The sequence below is a fragment of the Miscanthus floridulus genome, chromosome 3 (genome assembly GCF_019320115.1).
Source record: "Miscanthus floridulus cultivar M001 chromosome 3, ASM1932011v1, whole genome shotgun sequence".
NCBI classification, from domain to species: Eukaryota; Viridiplantae; Streptophyta; class Magnoliopsida; order Poales; family Poaceae; genus Miscanthus; species Miscanthus floridulus.
The window spans coordinates 90,201,266-90,222,369 of NC_089582.1; the positions used below are offsets into that span (position 1 = coordinate 90,201,266).

The window sequence follows — 21,104 nt, forward strand, 5'->3', positions numbered from 1 at the left end:
CGCGCGGTTGCTGCTCTTTTTTCTCCTCTTGTTCTCCTTTGCATCCCAAATGAGAACTGACTGGTCGCTTTTGCTGTTTGGCCCTTTGCGTGACACGAGGTTGCTCGCTTGAGTGTGAAGTTATTCCATCAGGTTTCTTTTAGGAAAAGCTCCGGTTAATTAGAGCGTTCTGAATTTGTTTTAAATCAAACTTTTTAATTTTTTATTAAATTTTTAATAGAAATCTACTGATACCTACGAGATCAATCTACTTCCTCAGTCGCAACAAATACGCATCTCGTAATCCTATAAACTAAACTAGATCTATAGATAATAATATAAATATTTTTACCTTTGAATATGTTTATTATAAAAATATTACTGCCAATCTGATATGATGCTTTTAGGTGTTATAAATATTATTATTTTTAATAGAGTTGGCCAAAATTTTAAGAAAAAATGAAAAAAAAAACGTGATGCGTATCTTTTTTTAGACGGAGAGTTTAGTTTTGTTAAATTTTTCATGAGATAGATTTTACTAAAAAATGGGTGTGGCTAGTGACGTCCGGACGCTAGCCCCATCCAGACGCCCGGGCCGCTACCCTCTGTCTCGCGTCCCGCGCCTGCCCGCCCATGTCTCGCCTGCTGCGTCCGCTCGCAAGCACGTGGGGCCTGCCCGCGCTAGTGGGGACTACCACCGCCGTCCCATGCCTGACAGCAAGGCGAAACAACAAAAGGACGAGGAGAGAGATGCAACCCTCGTTCTAGTTTTGAAACATCTAGGTGCAACAATTGCAACATACGACTGAAAACATTTGAAACATGCGTCTGAAACACTTGCATTTCAAAAAAGACACCTGAAAAACACTTGAAACCATTGTAAACATACGCAACATCCAGATCAAATACTTGCATAATATGTGTGAAAATATATGCAACATCCAAATAAACAAACTTGCAACATACGTCGGAAAAAACAGCTGAAAACATTGAGAACAGGAGCGTGCAACATACATGTACAACCATTGCAACATGTGCAACATCATGATCTACGTTTGTAACATCCGTATAAAATACTTGCAACATACCTCTGAAACATTTGAAACACTTGAACAGATACTTGCAACATGCGTTTTTCACCCTTCTTCCATACGACGCAATGCAGAGCGGGTGACGGCCAGTTCTAGCCAGCCGACGGCCGAGGATGGTGGCCCGGCCTGGCAGTGGCCAGTTGCGCCTGCGCCTGGCTTGGGCTTGGCCAACGACGCCCCCTCTCTTGGCCGCCTGGCCTGGGCGCGGCGAAGGACGGATCACGGCAGCGCGACAGGGGACAGAGGCGCCACTGCACTCGCCTAGCACGTGCATAGAGCTTGGAGGCGGAGGGCGAGGCGCCAGCGACAACAGCAGTTGGTGGGGCAGCTGGCAGCGTACCTCACGCGGAGGATTCCTCCTCTCCGTGGGAGACGGAGGTGCTGCAGGGATGAGGACGCCGCGGGGGATGGTGGGCGGCGGCGCGGGATGGAGGAGGAAGCGCGGCGGATTAGGACGGTCGGATGGTCGCACGGTGCCGTAAAGCCACGACGCTGAGCGTGGAATAGAGGAGATGAGCTTCTCCCAGATTTCTGCCGAAAGAGATTCGCTCTCGCAAGTTGGATCCAGGAATGCTCACACGAGACGGCACGGTTTATTTTGCTCCTTGCTTTTTTTTTCCCCAATCATCATCAATTTAAAAAGGAAAGGAAAAAAGAAATTCTTGGTACCCTTTCTTGGACCAGTAAACTCTAGACTCTAGAGAAACGCCCCGAAGGAAATTGGACCGAAAAGAAAACGAGGCGACGTGGGCGAAAAAGAAAAGAAAAATGGTCAGGGAACGGAAACTAGAGCATGGTTGACTTTCAAAATTTATCATGCCAAAGGTTTGGCAAGTTAAAAATTATGTAAAAATATTGTCATAAATTTAGCAAGTCAAATAGGAGAATTTAACAAGTTTTAATAGTAAATCAAATACTAGCTAAAATCATGGCTCGATAAATCGAACCGGAACAAATAGAAGAGGGGGCGCTGTCGGAGAAGGTGAGCAGTGCGTGTCGTGGACGGCAGCTCGCTTCGCTTGGCCGGGCTCCCCTGTTCATTTCTTCGCCTTAGCCGGGAGTACTAGCATTATTATCCGACGAGACGAAAAGGATTGCGGGACGGGGCAAGAAATAGCGGCCCTGTTACCTTGTGTTACCGACTGTACTATTTAGCGAACGAAAAATATTTTTCTATGATAAATCAGTAATGAGTAATTTTAGCTAGGACTTTTCATCAAAAACGAACAGGCCATCATTTTACTTGGTGGTTTCTTCTGGCGCCACTTCAACCCTCTCTCCCTCCACGTCGTTATCCGGAGGAGCGGCGAGGAGAAAGATCCACCTCCCTCCAACCTCTTTACTCCTCTTTCCCATCTCGCTCGCTGCGGTGCGGCGGGATAGGCATACGCGCCGCTAGATTCAGTCAGCGCTCATGATCCGGGGCAGCGAGGGCCGCAACAACCAGCGCCGCGCGGCACAAGACTCACGTGCCCGGGACGACCTCTTCGCCACCCACCAGTAGGCCTCCTTGCCCCTTGCCGCGCGCGGTTCTTGCTCGTGGAATCGGGTCGTGGCCCAGGTTTCCAGGTGAGGCGCCTGGTTACTACTTTCTCCTTTCGTGCGATGTTGATGAACCCCCTTTGCCCTTGGTGTTGTCGCATCCTTCACCTGTCGGATCGATCGGGCGATCTGATCTGCAGCTGCACATCTTGATCTCCGTGCGTCCAGTGAAATCGTCGTGTTACTGAAAATGGACGGACTCTGACGTGTGTGTATCAGTATTGCGTCCGATTTGGGGGCAGATCCGCCTTGCTTGCTGCCCTCAGTTCGGGGAGCCCGTTGAGGAACCGCGCAATCCATGTTTTTTTAGTTTCCTCCTATCGTTCTAGAAGTTCCCACACTGAAATTGGCCTTTCTTCTTGATCTACCGTGTACTTCAACGTTGCTTGCGTCTTTTTAGACAAGACACTTGTCGTCTACTTGTGGATTGTGGGTATCTAACTTCCTTGTACCATCTACACTCCTTCAATGCTAAGCAATCATTGATGGATAGACTGATAGGTCCACCTAATAATCAGCCTGTTCGTTTTGTCGTAAACGATCGTGGATTATTTACTGCTGGCTGGTTTGGTGTGAGAGAAAAATACTGTTCCAGCTTATAATCCGCGATCGTATACGACGAACAGGCTGAATAATACTTTCAACATTTCATTTCATTTCATTTGTTATATATAGTGCATCTTGTGTGTGACCCCAGTTTGCTGCAATTCTTTGTTTGTCCCTGTCCTCGTTGGGGGAAGAAGTAAGTGCCTGCTAAACCGATGCCAGATGATTTTGTGACGCGCAGGTCGGTAGCATGTGAGAGTGATGGCGGCCGCAGAAGCGAGGGCTGCCTGGCAACGCGCCGCCAACCGCTGCCTGGTCCAGGAGGATGCCAAGCGAGCTCCCAAGCTGGCCTGCTGCCCGCCGACCCTGCAACCGCACGAGAGCGATGGAAGTGCTCCGAGTCCGCAAGATCTCCATTCCCCTACATTTATGCCCATCAACTGGAACCTTATGAACTCCAGCCTGCCCATGGAAACCCAGTGGTGGCTCCAATTGCAGCCAAACTTTGGGTGCCAGACAGCCCCAGCTAGGGAGCACCTCAATTGTATAGGTGGGGACGCCGCCGAGAAGAAAATGGACGGTTTAGCGCCGGTATCCAAACTTGAGGATGTCCAAGCAAAGAAGGCTGCAGATCCTTTTGAGCCTCCGTGGATCATTTCGATGGCTTCCATGAAGCAAACCTCTGAGACGGGTTTGGAAGAGTTGAAGAATCTTGCTTGCTTTACCCCAGTGAGCCTCAAGTGCAAAGGAAATGCAAACAACTGTATTTACGAGGATAAAGAGTCTACAGAGTTCAAAGCTTTTGATCCTCTGCTTCCTAAGAAGCCGCAAAAGGAACACTGCGAAATGCATGCCCCTTGGGAACAAACCAAGAAATCTCAGCCATGGTGGCAAGTAGCTGATGTCGATGGTTTGGCTTCCCTTGTCGCTGAAAGAGCAATGGAAAACATTGTCAACAATGATCTGCCAAGACCCACTCAGACAATCCGGGTTCATGGACCTAAAGTGAAGAGCCCTGAAAAGAAGGATGACTATGGCCGGCCTGCTCTTTCCATGGGCAAAGAGCTAGATCCTGTACATGACACTATGGAGTGCAGCTACAGTGTTTCAAGCACCACCGATGAAACAAATTCTTCTGATGGGGGACGTTGGCAACAACATCAAAGAAATAATGTGCCCGGGTAAGTTACCTTCTTTCACAATCAGTGAAATAACCACAAGTCCAAAACTACAATGTTGTGTCTTCCTTGTATGGTTTCCACTGGCTTTTCCCTGTTTTATGCAAGTCTCCTCACTGATGGAAAAACTTAGATGAAGCATAGTTTCCATGTACTGAATTTAAGAGATACTAATAGCATAGTTTCCTTGTTTTACGAGTTCTAGTTTGTTTCTATGGTGATATCCTCATGTTCCCTCCTGTCTATTTAAATACAAGGTCCAATTCAGTATTTACTTCTTTTCAATTAAAAGTTATGTGTGATTGTCTGAACTAATCTGTGCATCAGTCATATGACCAGATAGTAGGTGGTATCCTTCGGATGCATCTCCCTGGAAAGCTTTAGTCGTCTTCTATTTGTCCATGACTTGTTCCCGGTCCCTGCCATGCACTAAATATTATCATATTCTGCAGGGATGCACAGGATTCTTATAGTTCCACCACCAATACACCAGGCAGCAAGCCAACATATCAGAATGCTTCCGAGAGGGCCAAGCTACTAGACGCTCTCCGTCACTCGCAAACACGTGCTAGGGAAGCTGAGATAGCTGCCAAGAAAGCCTATGACGAGAAAGACCATGTCATCAAGCTATTGTTCCGCCAGGCCTCACACCTCTTTGCATGCAAGCAGTGGTTGAAAATGTTGCAGCTGGAAAATATATGCCTTCAGCTCAGGTTCAAAGAACACCAGATAGCAACCATGTTCCCGGAGTTTCCATGGATGGTGGTGAAGGAAAATGTAGCACCTTCTCAAGAGCACAATGAAGGGAGTAGGAAGAAAGGCAGAAGGCCAAACAGGAAAGGTGGCCTCCGCAATGCCGTTGCATTTGCTGTTGGTGTTGGTCTTGTTGGTGCTGGATTGCTTCTTGGCTGGACTCTTGGGTGGCTACTGCCCTAGCTGGAAGTTCCATTGTCTTCGATGACCGAAAAGGTGACAGGATAAATGCCTCCTGTGCACACTAAATTGAATGGCAATAGGTAAGCTCCATGTGTGCTTCATGGAGCGTGAAAAAGGGCAGATTTTTAGTATTCTTCCATGGTAGTCTGTTGATTTGGTGATGATAGCTTGATACCTTATGTTGGTTCCTGTATATATAGGATCTGGTGTACATACTGCCAGAAACTGGATACCTAGGTTGGTAGTGTGGGTGTGGATGCGATGCTTATCTGTGTGCTGTACATAGGGGTCAGTGGTGGTCTGGTGGAAGATGAAATCAGCCGACTTCAACAACGTATGTGCTAGTACTGTAAATCTGTAGCTTTTTATTTGCTTAATGTAGCAGAAATTGTGTTAATCCGTGTAATGTGTGTTGAACGTATTTGCATGTCTTGTTTTCTCCTAGTGGTTAACTGGTTATGGACCGAGTCTCTATTTATCATTCTGTGGATTCAGTTTTTGTGTTCTCTTATTATAGACTATATAGGGGATTATATCTCCTTGGTTTTGTACAGGAAACTGGCACCCAGACCCATACTGCTGAAGATTCAGACCGGTCATGGAAGCCTATACCGATTGTTTACATTATTACAAAGAGGGAATGCAACAGGTGCACCAATTCAAGAGATGTCAGCAGGTGTATTTGGACCCGTTTGTAGACGAGTGAGAATCAGAACAGAACTTTGTTTAGCTCGAACTAGTAGCAAATGTTTTTACCGTCTAGCTATCTTGGTCAGTCGAGCATTGTCAGCTGCAACGTTGCATGAAACATGTGCAACTGCAGCGCAAAAAGATACAACCCTTACATTGCGGAGCAAGACTCAATGTGATCTTTTCTCCGCGCTGTTCAGAGGGAGCATGGTTGCTCATGGGTCATTTACTTGTCTAGGCCCCGGCTACGGAATGTGCACAGATGGCTCCCAACTTCTGAGATCACATCCACCAGACCTCCGTATCCAGCAACAGCTGCTATCTGAACGCCATAAACAGATTGCATAGAACCAGAATTAGGGGAGAACACAACCAAGAAGTAAAATCAAATGAGCAGCAGCAAGAAGATAGGAACATACCCCAGATGAATGCATGGAGACAGAAAACGCCGACTGAGGAGCACATTTTATTTGTGAAAGGACTGTCCCGTTTATTGTGAGACGGGAGAGCACAGGTTCAGCACCAACTGCTAAAATCTGAAGGGATGCAAATGAAATGAAAAGGGGAAACGAAGGTCCAGTTAGTATGTTTTTTTTTGTATATAACAAGGTTGAGTAATAATGAATGCTATAAACCTCAACTACTCAAGTAAATGAGAGCATACGAAAACCATGTTCTTCTTATGAAGAATAAGGGCTTGTTCAGCTATAGTATTACTACCTCTGCCCAAGAAAGAATGCAATTCTAGGCGCATTCTTGGTTAATGTGTTTAAAGTTTGACCAAATATTAATGTTTATGACACCAAATAAGTATGAAAATATATCTCATGGCAAATATAGGTATTTATTTGATATTACAAATATTAATATTTTTTATTTATAGGTAGTCAAACTCAAGATTCAAGATACTTTAATACATTACTATGCTAGAATTGCATTCTTTTGTGCGGAGGGAGTACAACTTAAATCCTACTATCCATATGAAAGATGAAAGAGTCAACTCTTGTTCCCATTGTGTTGTCTTATGAAGCAAAACTGCAAAGCTTCAAAAGGTGGCAAGCTGCATGCTAAATCATACTATGAATAACCTCTATTTTGTTTGCATTTTTCCCGCACAAACATATAGCCTTTTTTCTTAAGGACATGAACTATTAATTTCCTGATCTGCACATATTTATAAATTCATAGACCTAATTAGATCTGCTGTCAAATAGTTAATGGAAGCTTGGAAAAGGACACTACAGAATTATTGAATATACACCTTAACCAAATGAGATCATGGAAATAACTTGAGTGATCAAATATTTGGATCAGCAACTCACTACAGCCTTTAAGCTTGGTAACACAAATGCCAAAATGATATATCTAAATATGTTTATTGGATGCTAGTTTAGATATGATTTAAGAGATGGAGGGACAAGTACTCACTTGATTCTTGTCAAACAACAAATCTTGAACAGGAGCATGACAGTCCAAATTAAAGATGCACTCATTTGAGAGAAGGCTCCAAACTGATATACCACTAGACGTGCCACACGCCTGAAGATGATGTGAGTGAGAATTAAATATATATATAATGAACAGAATATAAGGAAAGCAAACTGGTTAGAAGTAGCAAGATACTTGATGTACAAGTTTAAAGCATTTAAAAACGTCTAAAGACATGAAGTTATACCAGCCAACTTTCACTTGCATCAATGGCAACACAGCTGACCCAAGAACTATCAAATGCCTTACTCTTTACTGGATGTATAACCTGCGTGCACTTCCCACTTCTGCAATCTGCAATGTGCAAAAACAGCAAGAACAAGCATGGACACAAAAAATTCAGGCACTTGTAGCTTTAAATGGCAATAAACAGTTTAAATATTTAACTAAAATGGGTAAACAAGATCTTATGTGCAGGAAAGAAAAAAAAAAGAAACTAACAAATAGCCAGTAGAACAGAGGCTGCTAGAGCATGTTCATGTTTTTCTTTTGTACAGAATAAACAGGTAAACTTCTTAACATTGTGCTGAATTTGCAAATTTCTGTTATACAATTCAGATAAAGGAAGAAAATCAAGCTACACGTGATGCACATGACAAGAAAAAAAATGATGGATTTGAAACCATCACTCACCCCAGATACGAGCAGTCCCATCCTCTGATCCTGTTACAACCTGACCAAAAATAAATCAGTTAGTAACCATATCACATATGGTACATAATATAGGCAAGATAAACATCAAATAATGGAAAACCAACATAATCAAATAACCTGGTGGTTTGACTCACGAACTGCAACGCTGTGCAAATAATCAGCATGCCCCTTGAATTTGATTTTACATTTACCAGTCTCCTGAGAGAAGCAGCCATGATCAGCACTAGTTTCAGATACCTCCTCAAGCAAAACACTGGTGTTATCTGTTGGAGCTTGGGTTACTGCGTAGGTGATATGAGTGGGAGGTCGAGGGGCGAGGCTTGAATGCCCGGCGGTGAACTGGCGGCGCCGTGCTCAGCGCCGAAGCTAGGGATGGAATGCACGAGAGAGAGAGAGAGAGAGAGAGAGAGAGCGAGAACGCGAGCTAGAACGCCAGCAAGCGAGAGAGATTAATCTCAATCTCTGGCTAACCTTCTCATTAACAAACTGTTCCATACTTATATGAAAATCCTAACAACTCATTAGCTAACTTTAAGGGATAACAAAACCAACAAACTAGCATTCCTAATTGCTCAGATCATGAAACGGAGACGCGAACTTCCTGGCGATGCGGTTGACGCGAACTGAATGGTGACCGCGCTCTGGCGTTCCTCGCTGCGGCCCACCCTTCAGCCACTTGTCTTGGCGCGACGGCGATAGACATTTCACCATAACATTATCCAAGCTTATAAAGACTCTAAAGCAGAAGTGCAGTTCCTTCTATGTGTGTTCAAGACTCCTATAAGTAGCATTTACCTTAAGAAAATACATACCACATCCCAGCAGTAAGCACATGCATCCCCCGCTGCTGCCAAAATGGACCCATCCTGTTTGGAAGGACAAGGATACCAGCAAATAAGATATGCTGAACCAAGCAATATGCATGAGGAGTGGACATCTGGGACCGTCACACTTATTGGAGGATGTACAAACATGAAAAGTTTCAGTCATTAACCTGTTTATTAATTGCAATGGCATTATTTTCAGGTATTGGAGACCGAGCACCCCAAGGACCCCTACAAAATTGCCAGCAGCAACAATTGAAACAACAATTGAAACAGGGTAGATTCATGGGATGGTACAGCTGTTGGAATAAACAGTGTAAACTGGAAGGTCTATGAGATGTGGAGTCTTATCATAGAATCTTACTCGTGCTGAGGGTTGACCAAGTCAAGTGCTGGTTCGAGATGATCCCCTGTGAAAAAAAGGTAACAGAAAAATTGGTAGAAGCAATAAAAATAACTAAAATGTAGAAGATACGCTATGCCATTTTAGGTGCAATTCCACAGAGATGCTTGTTTATTTCTCCCCTTTCTCCTTGTATCCACACAACTATATTGTATTGATTCAAAATTGAAAGGTTATCGACTTGTGTGCTGGTTCAAGCCTTCAAGGCGCAACACTCACAAAAAAGATTATAAAAGATATGGCTGCATTTTATAGATAAAATGAGTAGCAGCTATGAAACGTTTTCAAATGAATCATGCTCTGCACTGGCAAGATTCTAGATTTTATTTGCCTCCCGAACAATTCCACTGTGAAGGCGAAATTTACATCAAACCTACACCTTTGTAAAAAATGTGCGCCTTTTTTTTAGCACCTGTGCTGTAGCAATGCCCTAGTGGCTTGGTAAAGCATATGCACACTCATGAAAGAAAAAACGTCAGAAAAGAATGGAAGTTTGAATGCAGCACCTTGCAGGGAGAGGGGGACAAGGCAGCTCTGCATCTCATGCCACCTCCAGCCCCTGATGCGGCCGTCGTCCCCACAGCTGCCACAAGGAAGTAAGCAACCAAAGAACCACATCACCGTTAACCCATCACCGTCTCCGACCAAATGAATAACATTGCCATGGAGAAGCGAAACACCATAAGTCAAACATTCGGTCAGTCACCTGAAGAGCAGCGGCTGCTGCGGATCGGGGTAGAACCTGACGTCGTAGGCGGGGCCGCTGTGCGCATGCACGATGCAGACGGGGTCGACCAGAGCGGCAGCGGTCTCCACCTGCGAACAAGACCAAGAAAAACTCACGCCTACGCCTCCTCTCTGGCCGTGAGTCCCCCAAAAATCAGCTTTTGCCAAAGGGTACGAACCTGGGAGGCAGCGGAGCCGGCTGAGATGCAGGATGAAAGGGAGAATGAGGCGAGGGAGCCGTCGCTGGAGGCGGCGGCGAGTACGACGTCGGGGTCCGGGTCGTTGCTGTTGTCAAAGAACACGGCACGGAAGAGGGTGCGGGACGAGAGGTCGAGGGCACGGAGGATGCCGCGGCGGTAGGATGCGTCGTCCCACCCTCGCGCGTCCATTGATGCCGGATGAGACTGCGCCGCCGCCGCCGCCGCCGCCGTCGCCATGGCCGCCTTGCTCTGCGCGCTGCGCTGTTGCTTCGGGAAGCGAAGGGAGTCAGGGAAAATCCCCGGTGAAAGCGACGGCGGCTTTAACTAGGCCAGAATTCTGCCCTCTTCTGGCCCACCTTTAAAAAAAAAATGTTTTAGCGCACGCTATCTGCCGCCTTACCTAGAGCCCTATCAACCATGTACATGGTAGTTCATTGGATTATGTTGAAAGTTTATTGAACAAATTGACTTTATAAAAATGACTTACTTGAAAAAGCATCCCTCTGTTTGGAGTTACGCAATTTAAAATTATTCTAAAAATCTTGTCTAATTTTAGAACACATAAAAAATTCAGTTTAGCTCGACAAAACATGAAACAATTTGCAGTTTTTTCTAATAACAAACTTGTAATGATGGTTCAAAGCACTGGCAATTTTGTAGATCCCTCAACTAGCATTGATCTCTTAGACAACCACAACCTACTAGTGGGCTTTCACTAAAAAATAGATTTATGTTCTATTTCATGATTACTCTCTTATTACAACTTCCGGAGCATGGTGAGTTGGCGAAACAAGAGATGCCCTGTCAAGCACAACAATTTAAGCATCACAATTCCACGTTGAATATTTCTACACATCTCTGGTCAAACAAACCACAATGGCATAACTGAAAACAGTTACAAACAAGTCAGCTCTTAGACGATGTTCCGGTTTGAGTCCTTCTGGACGAATTTGCCGAGCTTCGACGTTGTTGTTGCCGCGGCATGGGAACCAAGTGTGACAAACGCGGACCCCTTTCGCGTGCTGGACCACAAGCTCCGGAATGTTGCCAAAGCACTGCGTCAGTGGAGCAACACCAAGATCGGCAGTGTGCGCCTACAGCTCGCCATGGCCCGTGAAGTCATTCAGAGGTTTGATGAGAAGCAGGAGTTCAGAACTCTGTTACCCTGGGAGGCTGAGCTTCGAAAAGCCCTCAAACTGCGGGTCCTGGGCCTGGCATCCTTGGCGTGCACGATTACAAGGCAACGTTCGCGTCTGCTCTTCTTGGCGGAAGGAGATGCTAGCACAAAGTTTTATCACTTACAAGCCTGTCACCGGAACCGAAAGAATCGGATTGACGCGCTGCGCGTTCAGGGGACGGATGTTGTCAGTGACGCAGCGATGGCCGATGCCCTCTACGATTATTACATCAGCGTCCTTGGAGCAAACTTTGAGCGTTCAAGAAGATTCGATCTGCAGACCTTGAGGGTGCTGCAAATAGCAAGGCCAGAGCTCGAGCACCTATTCACCGAGAAGGAAGTTCGGTCAGTCATTGCTAATCTGCCGAATGACAAGGCTCCGGGACCGGACGGTTTCACCGGCCTATTCTACAAGAAGGCCTGGGGGACAATCAAGATGGATGTCATGAACGCCTTCAATGCTTTCTGGTCGCTGGACTGCCATAGCTTCAATCACCTGAATGATGCTTACATGATACTACTAAAAAACGGAACATCCGGCGGAGATCCGTGACTATAGCCCTACCAGCCTCATACACAGTTTCAGCAAGCTCATCACCAAGTGCTTGGCCAACAGGCTAGCAGGCGTTCTGGATGCTCGCGTCCTGCGCAACCAGAGCGCTTTCATCAAAGGACGTCGCATCCATGATAATTTCAGGAATGTGCAGATCGCTTGCAAAGCCATCCATGAAAAGAAGTCGCTGACCATCTTGCTCAAGATTGATATAGCAAAGGCTTTCGACACAGTTTCATGGCCGTTCCTCCTAGAAGTCCTCCAACACATGGGTTTCGGACAGCGATGGAGAGATTGGATTTCAATAATCTTGGCCACTGCAAGCACGAAGATTCTGCTCAACGGCCGCCCGGGGAGGCGAATTTGCCATGCTCGCGGCCTTCGCCAAGGAGACCCACTCTCGCTGATGTTATTTGTGCTCACCATGGAGGTCCTTAACCGTTTCCTAAAATGGGTAGAGCAGCAGCAGCTTCTAACACCTCTGCATGACAGTGTCGGCAACAGGACGAGTCTGTACGTTGACGACCTAGTTCTGTTCGTGGTTCCTAATGTGAGGGACCTACAGGTCATTAAGGCAGTGCTCACCATTTTTGGTTTAGCGTCGGGCCTGTTCTCCAACCTCGACAAGAGTGTAGCGTCCCCGCTCCACTGCTCGGAGAACGACATTGCCAAAGTTAGGGATATCCTCTCCTGCCGGATTGAGGACCTCCCGTGTCGCTATCTGGGGGCGCCGCTTTCAGTCCGGAGACTCAAGAGATCGGACGAGCAGCCTCTCATCGATGAAGTCGCTGCAAGAATACCGAAATGGAAGGGCAATATGCTCAACGTTGCTGGACGAACGACTTTGGTGAAAGCAACTATGTCTGCCATCCCGACACATATGTCCATCGTCCTCTGCTTGTCGCCTTGGGCAATCGAGTCGATTGACAAGCTGCGTCGCGCCTTCATCTGGTGTGGCTCAGACAAAGTCTTGGGAGGAAAGTGCAAGGTGGCATGGGAGACTGTGTGTCGACCCAGGGACCTTGGTGGCCTCGACGTCTCTGACCTACGACGTGCCGGGATCGCCCTACAAGTACGTTGGGAGTGGCAGGCGCGAGTGGAGTGTCGACCCGCCTTGGCTTCGAAGGAATGGGCAATTATTGCCGTGTTCTAGGCGGCCATTGTATTCATGCTTGGGAATGGAGAGTCCACATTCTTCTGGACAGACAGATGGCTTGACGGCCGCAACATTGAGGATGCTGCTCCCGCTGTTTTCGCCGCGGTGAAAGCGAGAAAGCGGAGGGCCACCATTGCCGAGGCCCTACACAACAACGCATGGATCCGACACATCACCGGGCCGCTAACCATGCAGGTCTGCTCCAGTTCGACCGCCTGTACGACCTATTGGAGGGAGTGCAGTTATCGGCGCAGCCGGACACCTTCGCCTGGAGGTTCACCGCCGATCAGTGCTACTCTGTAGCATCCTGCATATGATGCTATGTTTATCGGATCATCATCGCCTCTTGGAGCTAAGCACATATGGAAAACATCGACGGCACCGAATGTTAAATTCTTCTTTTGGTCGGTCATGCGCAACAGATGCTGGACGGCGGATAGATAGTTCTGCCATGGTCTGCAAGATTCGAATGCATGCATCTTCTGCGACCAGGGCACCGAAACGATGAACCACATCCTTCTTGGATGCCCCTTCAGTCGCGAGGTCTGGGAAGCCTGGTTCAGGAAGCTACACCTGCAGTACACCGTCGTTGTTCAAGATGAACCAGCTATCCCATGGTGGCTACGATGCAGGAAGGCGCTATCAAAACAGCTCCACCGTGGGTTTGACTCCCTCTTCTTCCTCATCGGTTGGTCCATTTGGAAAGAACGCAATGCGAGAACCTTCAATGGAGTGTCAACCTCGGCGGCGCGTCTTGAGGTCTCCATCCAGGAAGAAGCTGATGCTTGGTGCATGGCGGGCTACAAGCACCTCGGTGCACTGATGGCGTCAATTTGAGCCCTGCAACAACGGTCACGAAATTTGTATGACGTAATTACAACCTCTTGTGCCTTCGTGCTCGCTTTCGGTCGGCCCTCGGTAGCCCCGAATTACCGTGGCGTCCGCCTCCTGTAACAAACTCTATTATTCTTAATGAAATATGTGCCCAGACACGATCGCGAAAAAAAAAAGTCAGCTCTTAGCTTTTACAGCTCCAGAACGCGTATACAAAACACCACCCGGGTGGACATCTTTGAAATCATGTGTCTATCTGGTAGCTCATGACCTCATGTTAAGGCTTCCACAGCCAGTTAAGGCAAAACAGCCCCAGGGGTCTCAGTCTTCACTTACTGTCTGATCCACTCTTCGGATGGATAGCTTCCACAATAGCTTCAATCTCTTCCTTGGCACGCTCAAACACATTCGGGCCTTTGACTTTGTCGACTGGTGTGTTCTCATTTATGTCAGCACTTGTTCCATGAGTTTCATTCGTGTGTGTTTTTATATTGTGCAGGCTCCCCTCCTTGTCTTCCTTATGTGATTCTGCATGTATTCAGATTTCAGAGATCCACATTGTACTGAGGATAAAGCTCTCAATTGAAGTGGTGTTAGTAATATTGATTCAAAATCACCACCAAGCATGAAAATAGCATTACAAACTTGGAATTAAGATGTTCTATAAGGTTCTAAACAACCATTGAACCCTGTTCCTGTTTTTCAATTAGCATCTAAAAAGCAGTACTTTAGTATAGCTAAGAGTACTTCTATACTTGAAAGGATATACACAAAATTCTATGATTAAGCAGCAGTAAATTTTAATTCTTGGGCAATGATAACCATTATGAACTCAATATGCTCAGAAGTCCTTTGTGCAAGTTTGAAAATGTCTGCATGCTAATGTTCTAGGTCATACTTTTGTGATCATTCATCAGGGCAAAAAATGTTGAACAAACCTACTCTTTCCCAAAAACGGTGAAAGAATTAAGACAAATGCACAAGACATGTTTTTCATTAATACAAAGGGACAGCACATGCTATTAAAAGGAGAAGCAACCCGAACTTTCACATTTGCAGTTGTTTTACTGTAAAATCAATGGCTCTCATCATGAATCACATTATAGTTTGCAAATGACATCGATAAATGACAAGGTCAAGCTATAGTATATGGGCTGAATGGTTTTTTGGTGAATTACATCCAATGTCTTTGGTATGAATGATGACACATTCTATTGGTAAGTAGCTACAGTTGTACTTAGCTTCAGTTGGTAAAGATGAACAACACGCAGGGTAAAAGATATACTATAAAATCACTATAAAAAGTGCAAAGATGCGAGTTGATTCTGGGCACCATTACTGTCCTTTCTTTCTTCTTATCCTCCAGATTCTCGCTCTCCATTCCTTTTCATATTTAATATACAGGGTAATAAAGGTGAAGTAACATCATTCTAGATAATTTTACCTTCCTTCTTCTCATGGGGACTGGAATGGTGCTCCATCTTAGTATGAACAGCTCCAGCAAGAGCCTCGATCTCTTCCTTTGCTCGCTCAAGCAGATCTGGACCCTTCACCTTTTCCACAGACGTCTTCTCAGTTATATCGCTACTTGTTCCGTGAGTTTCCTTATCATGAACTTTGTCTTTGTTCATGGCATTTCCCATTCACAGCAGAGTACTTCCTCCTCCGTGCTCCACTGTGCCTGAAAATGAAAGAAGTCCCACGCATCAGGAAAAACAAGTAAAAAATTGTGACCTTCACTTGAAGAAGTGGCACATATAAACCACAGTGCAAACATTTAACTCTTCACACGGTTCGTTGCAATGAAGAAAATGGTGATCGCCAGCTTACACTATAGGATTAACCACCCACCTAACACTAAATTGAGAGTTCTAAGCAAGACACGCTACTACCTCTGATTTACACTACAGGATTAACCACCCACCTAACACTAAATTGAGAGTTCTAAGCAAGACACGCTACTACCTCTGATTTAAAATACATGACGTTTAGGACATCAACATGTTCTACAAAGTGATACTTAGACTAGAAATTTCTATTAAAAACATAGCATTTAAAATAAAGATAATTAAATAATATAAGTACTTTTTCGTGATGAATGTAGTACTATCTATCATACATTGTCAATGTACACAATTCTCATATGGTGTCAAAGTTAAAAAAGAACTGACCATAAGGAATCCTAAAATGACATCTATTTCAGAGGGAGTATTTGGTAGTAATAAGCCACCAAACCAGTAGCAAAGATGCATAAAACTGACATGATTTAATGAGTACCTCCCGTCTTCATTAAAAAAACTCGATCCGCGGTGGCTAGACAGCCGCCGGGTATTCCGGTTTAAGAAGAGATCTTCTCGAGAAAACCCCCGAACCCCTGTCCCACTCTCGCACAGCGGCACTGCAGCTCCGTGAGATGAGCCGGCCACAGACCCGTGCTTTGGACGTGGAACATTTTTTCCCTCCCCGAGTCCCCGTCACTGTGGCCGAAGCCACAAAGGGTGAGCCACTGAGGGCTCGAACCCAGACCAACCCGGGGAGGGAGGTACTGAGTCGGACTGACCATCCCGTCTTCATTACAGATTGCATAGGTTGCATAGGGAAGAAACCAGTGCTCTGGTTGGATATTTCAGAATCAGCAAGGGTGCTCATCTTAGGATCTAGTGTTTTCAGCGAGTCTCGAGACAAATGATTTTTTTTCAGTGAATCTGTGAGCCCCGCCATATTACAGATTATCACCAAATTCGGTAACACAAACTGATGTAATGCTCGGTTACGGACGCAATGAATACTATTCATCCATCCAATAGGCAGGAGTTTTTTCCTTTCTCTATATCGTGAATTGAAGCATGAGCGCTGCTAGGAATCAATCATTCCTACGACCTACACAGTGCCAAGATCAAGCGAACACCGTGTCTCAAGTTGGTCCTCCCGTCGATGCCAACTAGCAGAAAAATTCAGAGAGAGAGAGAGAGGAGCGATCGAGGGATAGTTGGGGGGTGGGGTGGGGGGGGGGGGGGGGGCGCACTTGCCTGTCGTCGCCGGCGGGGCTAGCCGGCGAAGTCGATTGTGTCCGGGGAGGCGCAGAGATGCAGGAACGAGAGGCACCGTACGTTTGGGGGCTTTGGGCAAAGGGAAACGGATGAAACGATGGGTATATTCCTCGGCCCGGCCCAATCGAATCCAGAGCCCAGTGGATAGTGGTTCACATTGTCAAGGCCCTTTCACCGACATGCGGGACCGGATGACATTCGGCCCACCTGTCAGTTGACGTACGCTTTTCTGACCACAGCACACAAAACCTTTTGGACCTTTCTCTGCCACCAGACGCGCACGGGCACCCCGGGTCCACCTGCCAGCGTCCGTCCCCGCCCCGCGACAAGCGCACGCCGGTCAGGGACCCGCACCCGCCTCCGCCTCTGAATCGGCTGCTGCTGCTGCCGCTACTGCCACCGCCGGCGTCGACAACGCCCCGCGCCGCTACGGGTGCGATCGCCGCGGCGTTCCTGCGAGCGCAGGCCCCGCACATGGCGCCGGCGGCGTCGCGTATCGCGCGCGCGTTCCCCGGCCTCGCCACCGCCGCCGCGACGCGCTCCGCTCCCTCCTCGTTCTCGCCGCGGCTTGCTCTCCACCCGCGCCTCCGATCCGGTGCGTCAAGCGCGCCAAGTTGTACGGAAACTTACGGCCCGCGCGGCTGCGTATCAGCTGCTCGACGTAACGCCTCCCCCCTTGTTTGCTTGCTTGTTTCTCTTCCAGCGCGCTCCTTCTACAGCAGCGTCGCCCGTGCGTCTTCCGGTGGCGGCACCGTTTCTGGCTCCTCGACGTCGGAGGAGGACCAGCGGCTGCAGTCTGAGCTCATCTTCCTCGGTACGGGCACTAGTGAGGGCATCCCGCGCGTCAGCTGCCTCACCCACCCCACCAAGACTTGCCCCGTATGCCATTTGCCTCATTCACCATCTCTCTATATTGCCCAACAACATTGCATTGTCCATGCTACCTTTTTGTTGCTCATTGTAGCTTGCTTTGTCTTGTCCTGCATGCAGGTTTGTACCAAGGCGGCTGAGCCAGGGAACCCGAACAGGAGGCGCAACACCTCTATCCTTCTGCGCCACGCCACCCCGTCTGGCACCACCAACATTGTTGTTGATGCCGGCAAGTATGTGCTATGGATGGGCACTACAACTCGCTTTGCTTCATTTCTTCACTGACCCGTTTATATTCTCCCCAGGTTCTTCTACCACTCGGCACTCCAGTGGTTCCCCACGTTTGGGTGCTGTCTTTGATCTGATCTGATACAATATTCAGTTTGTTTGGGTGCAAAGTTGGTCATGCAAAGTGTTTCCTCCTACTTTTCAGTTTGAGGACGATCGATGGTGTCATTATTACCCATTCTCATGCTGATGCCATTGGAGGTCTGTAACCTTTGCTACTTTTTGGTCCTGTTGTAACTGTTTAACTTAAAGCAATGGTGTTGGTATCAGTTGGGACAACAATCCATGTCCTTTTTATCTCGTCTTTTTCATAAAAATGATAAAGAAAGATAACGTCTCCGGTGCAGGGCTTGATTGTCTTCGTGATTGGACGAACAATGTTCAGTCGTCGATCCCAATTTATGTGGCGGAGCGTGATTATGAGGTTGGATTTCCCCCCCTCTTTTTGGTCTCTGTTACTGTATGAAGACAAAACAAATTTTACGGATTACATGGACAACTGTCTAGCCAGTTGACTGGTCGTTTTAAAACAGTAGCAAATGATAAGTGAAATATCTGTTAAAAAGATCATTGTCTTCTTTTTGTTTTTGTCCTGATCACAAAAACTGGCTCGTTTGCTTTCTTTCTTTGTCATTTGTTTTTCTGTGACAGGTGATGAAGATGACCCACTATTATCTAATCAACACAAGTGTAGTTATACCTGGAGCAGCAGTTTCAGCATTGCAATTCAACATTATAAAAGAAGAACCATTTATGGTTCACAATCTCGAGGTTTGTAATAGGAAATGTAACTAGCAAATACCCCATACCTGTGTCATTATGTTTTATAATCGCAAAGTACCCTCCTTGACTCAGTGGATGCTGTATGGGATTGGGATTCACAGTTATAAACTTGTGCTTATTGCCTTATTTTGGTGAATTATCATGTGATTGGTTCAATTAATTAATTGAGAATATTTAAGTAATAGAACTTATTGGTACAAACAAACTGATCAAATGGTTCAAAAACTTGGGTGCTTGTTCAATTATAAATGAAAGACCTACCTGTAAGGGAATTGTTTGAATGGATTGTATTGAAGCATTTCGCTTTAGTAGATGAGCAATTTGGGCTCCTATTTTCAGTGATTGGGGTTAGAATGACTGCCAGAAGCAAGCTGGCAATACTTGCCAGCATGTGAATTTTAGTAGACCTGTCACGAAACTATCATTTGTTCTTTAAAGTAACTGCCCATTCATTTGTCTTTCCTTCTATTGGTGCATACTAACCGTATTTCAATAATCATATAAAAGATAGAAGTGCTTCATATTACTTTCTGAAGCTACGCTTTCTTCATCTCAGGTTATTCCTTTACCTGTTTGGCACGGTCAGAGTTACCGCTCTCTTGGTTTTCGTTTTGGTGATGTATGCTATATAAGGTAGACCAAGTTCAGTGCAAGGTTAATTTTGCTACAATGAACTGTGTTGCTGTAAGGCCTCTTGTCTGAATTCCTGTGATGGATGCAGTGATGTCAGTGATATACCTGAAGAAACATACAAGCTTCTGGAAAACTGTGAACTTCTTATAATGGTATCATATATAACAATTATTTGCTATAACTGTTACATCATAAAGTTATTGGATTTACGGCAAAGCTCTAAAGCTTTTCTTATTAATTTCTTGTTCATCTTTCTCAACTATTAATGTCTGATTGCATCTAAGTTTGGTGGATAACTTTGTACAGGATGCTCTTAGACCTGATCGTTCTTCATCAACACACTTTGGACTACCAAGGGTTAGTCCTATAGCTCTACTATAACATCTCCTAACTTGTTCACTGTAATCCTTTTGATGTATCCTTAAACTGTGCAGGCCCTTGAGGAAGTTAGGAAAATCAAACCAAAGAAAACACTCTTTACTGGTAGGAATTCACTGACCACTCATACACATGCTTTTGTTTTAAAATTTGTCAACTCTTGCATTTCGTTTCCCAATGGTTGTACACAAATCTCACTCTTTCACGGACTGCTTAGTTTGCTAGAGAAAAGCTTGCATGATTATTTTATACAGTCGGCAACATGAAAATATGTTTGCCTTTGCTTGGGTGTGTTGAACCAATGAACCATTGAACTACAATGCCTTTGTGACCATACATATGCCACAGCAAGAATATAAAGGTAGTCGTAACTTCATAATTTAACTCTGAGATTATTTGAAATTTTTACCTTTATTTGACACTATTTCCCAATACTAATGAAAGATAAGACTAGATGTACGTCCATCACCATCACCATTGAGAACTTACTGTTGTTAGCAATCAATGATTCCCCCCTTTTCCCCATCATTGAAGCATTCGATGCTCAAGTGATATCCTTTCTTGTTTATAGACATCGATGCTTATAATTATTTGACCCGATTTCATTACAAGTCTAATGTCCCATATTTCACTGTTTATACAGTTGGTCTGGTCTTGCCAATGATTAAGTTATATTGAATGATATCTTCAGGAATGATGCATTTGATGGACCATGAGAAAGTAAACTGTGATCTTGCCAAGCTGATGGAAACAGAGGGTCTTGACATCCAGCTTAGCTATGATGGTCTCAGGATACCTGTAAGGCTCTAGAATTATTATTATTATTATTATTATTTTGGAACAAATGCATTGTTTTATGTGTTAGGTGCTGCTAATTGATGATTTCGGAGTCTCTGTAGTTCCTCCAGCCGTAAAATGATGACCAGATGTAATCTGTTGAGCTCTCGATGCATTGCGATTTTCCTTTTCATTCTTCCCCCTCAAAGGGGAAACTTATGTAGCAGAGTTACACCAAACACTTTCTGACATAATAAAGTCAGATTATTGAATTTTGTGAATGGATTTTCTTCTCTTTTGTTGATATACAGTGAAAGCAATGGAATTGCGTGGGAAATTAGTAGATTG

The 21,104-nt window shown here is 45.5% G+C and overlaps 5 protein-coding genes and 1 pseudogene across 7 annotated transcripts; 4 read left to right on the forward strand and 2 right to left on the reverse strand.

Annotated features, from left to right (window-relative positions):
• The first annotated feature begins 2,341 nt into the window (after positions 1–2,341).
• On the forward strand, positions 2,342–5,753 carry LOC136541894 (uncharacterized). 2 transcript variants are annotated; one of them, XM_066534066.1, is made up of 3 exons: positions 2,342–2,639; positions 3,381–4,339; positions 4,789–5,753. In XM_066534066.1, exons 2-3 carry the CDS (start codon positions 3,420–3,422, stop codon positions 5,270–5,272), a joined length of 1,404 nt encoding a protein of 467 aa, XP_066390163.1. In that variant the 5' UTR covers positions 2,342–2,639; positions 3,381–3,419; the 3' UTR covers positions 5,273–5,753. The 2 variants fall into 2 exon arrangements, with proteins under 2 accessions (XP_066390163.1, XP_066390162.1); XM_066534065.1 differs by having other exon boundaries at positions 3,400–4,339.
• Positions 5,754–5,979: 226 nt separating this feature from the next.
• Positions 5,980–10,953, reverse strand: LOC136541896 (THO complex subunit 6-like). Its single transcript, XM_066534067.1, has 12 exons — positions 10,237–10,953; positions 10,038–10,147; positions 9,838–9,914; positions 9,293–9,338; positions 9,099–9,159; positions 8,917–8,970; positions 8,222–8,302; positions 8,084–8,123; positions 7,638–7,744; positions 7,391–7,501; positions 6,382–6,498; positions 5,980–6,284 (listed from the first exon to the last, which is right to left on the reverse strand). The coding sequence occupies exons 1-12, from the start codon at positions 10,492–10,494 to the stop codon at positions 6,189–6,191; spliced, it is 1,158 nt and encodes a 385-aa protein (XP_066390164.1). The 5' UTR covers positions 10,495–10,953; the 3' UTR covers positions 5,980–6,188.
• Positions 10,954–11,177: 224 nt separating this feature from the next.
• On the forward strand, positions 11,178–11,987 carry LOC136544027 (uncharacterized). The gene has a single exon (XM_066536313.1). The coding sequence runs from the start codon at positions 11,178–11,180 to the stop codon at positions 11,985–11,987; it is 810 nt and encodes a 269-aa protein (XP_066392410.1).
• Positions 11,988–12,411: 424 nt separating this feature from the next.
• Positions 12,412–13,980, forward strand: LOC136544028 (uncharacterized). The gene is made up of 3 exons (XM_066536314.1): positions 12,412–13,059; positions 13,141–13,338; positions 13,636–13,980. The coding sequence occupies exons 1-3, from the start codon at positions 12,412–12,414 to the stop codon at positions 13,978–13,980; spliced, it is 1,191 nt and encodes a 396-aa protein (XP_066392411.1).
• A 112-nt stretch (positions 13,981–14,092) lies between these two features.
• On the reverse strand, positions 14,093–17,139 carry LOC136541897 (uncharacterized). Of its 2 annotated transcripts, none has more exons than XM_066534068.1 (3): positions 17,007–17,139; positions 15,422–15,658; positions 14,093–14,505 (listed from the first exon to the last, which is right to left on the reverse strand). In XM_066534068.1, exons 2-3 carry the CDS (start codon positions 15,618–15,620, stop codon positions 14,306–14,308), a joined length of 399 nt encoding a protein of 132 aa, XP_066390165.1. In that variant the 5' UTR covers positions 15,621–15,658; positions 17,007–17,139; the 3' UTR covers positions 14,093–14,305. The 2 variants fall into 2 exon arrangements, with proteins under 2 accessions (XP_066390165.1, XP_066390166.1); XM_066534069.1 differs by having other exon boundaries at positions 17,003–17,094.
• LOC136541893 (putative hydrolase C777.06c) lies at positions 17,110–20,984 on the forward strand (annotated as a pseudogene).
• Positions 20,985–21,104: the final 120 nt, after the last annotated feature.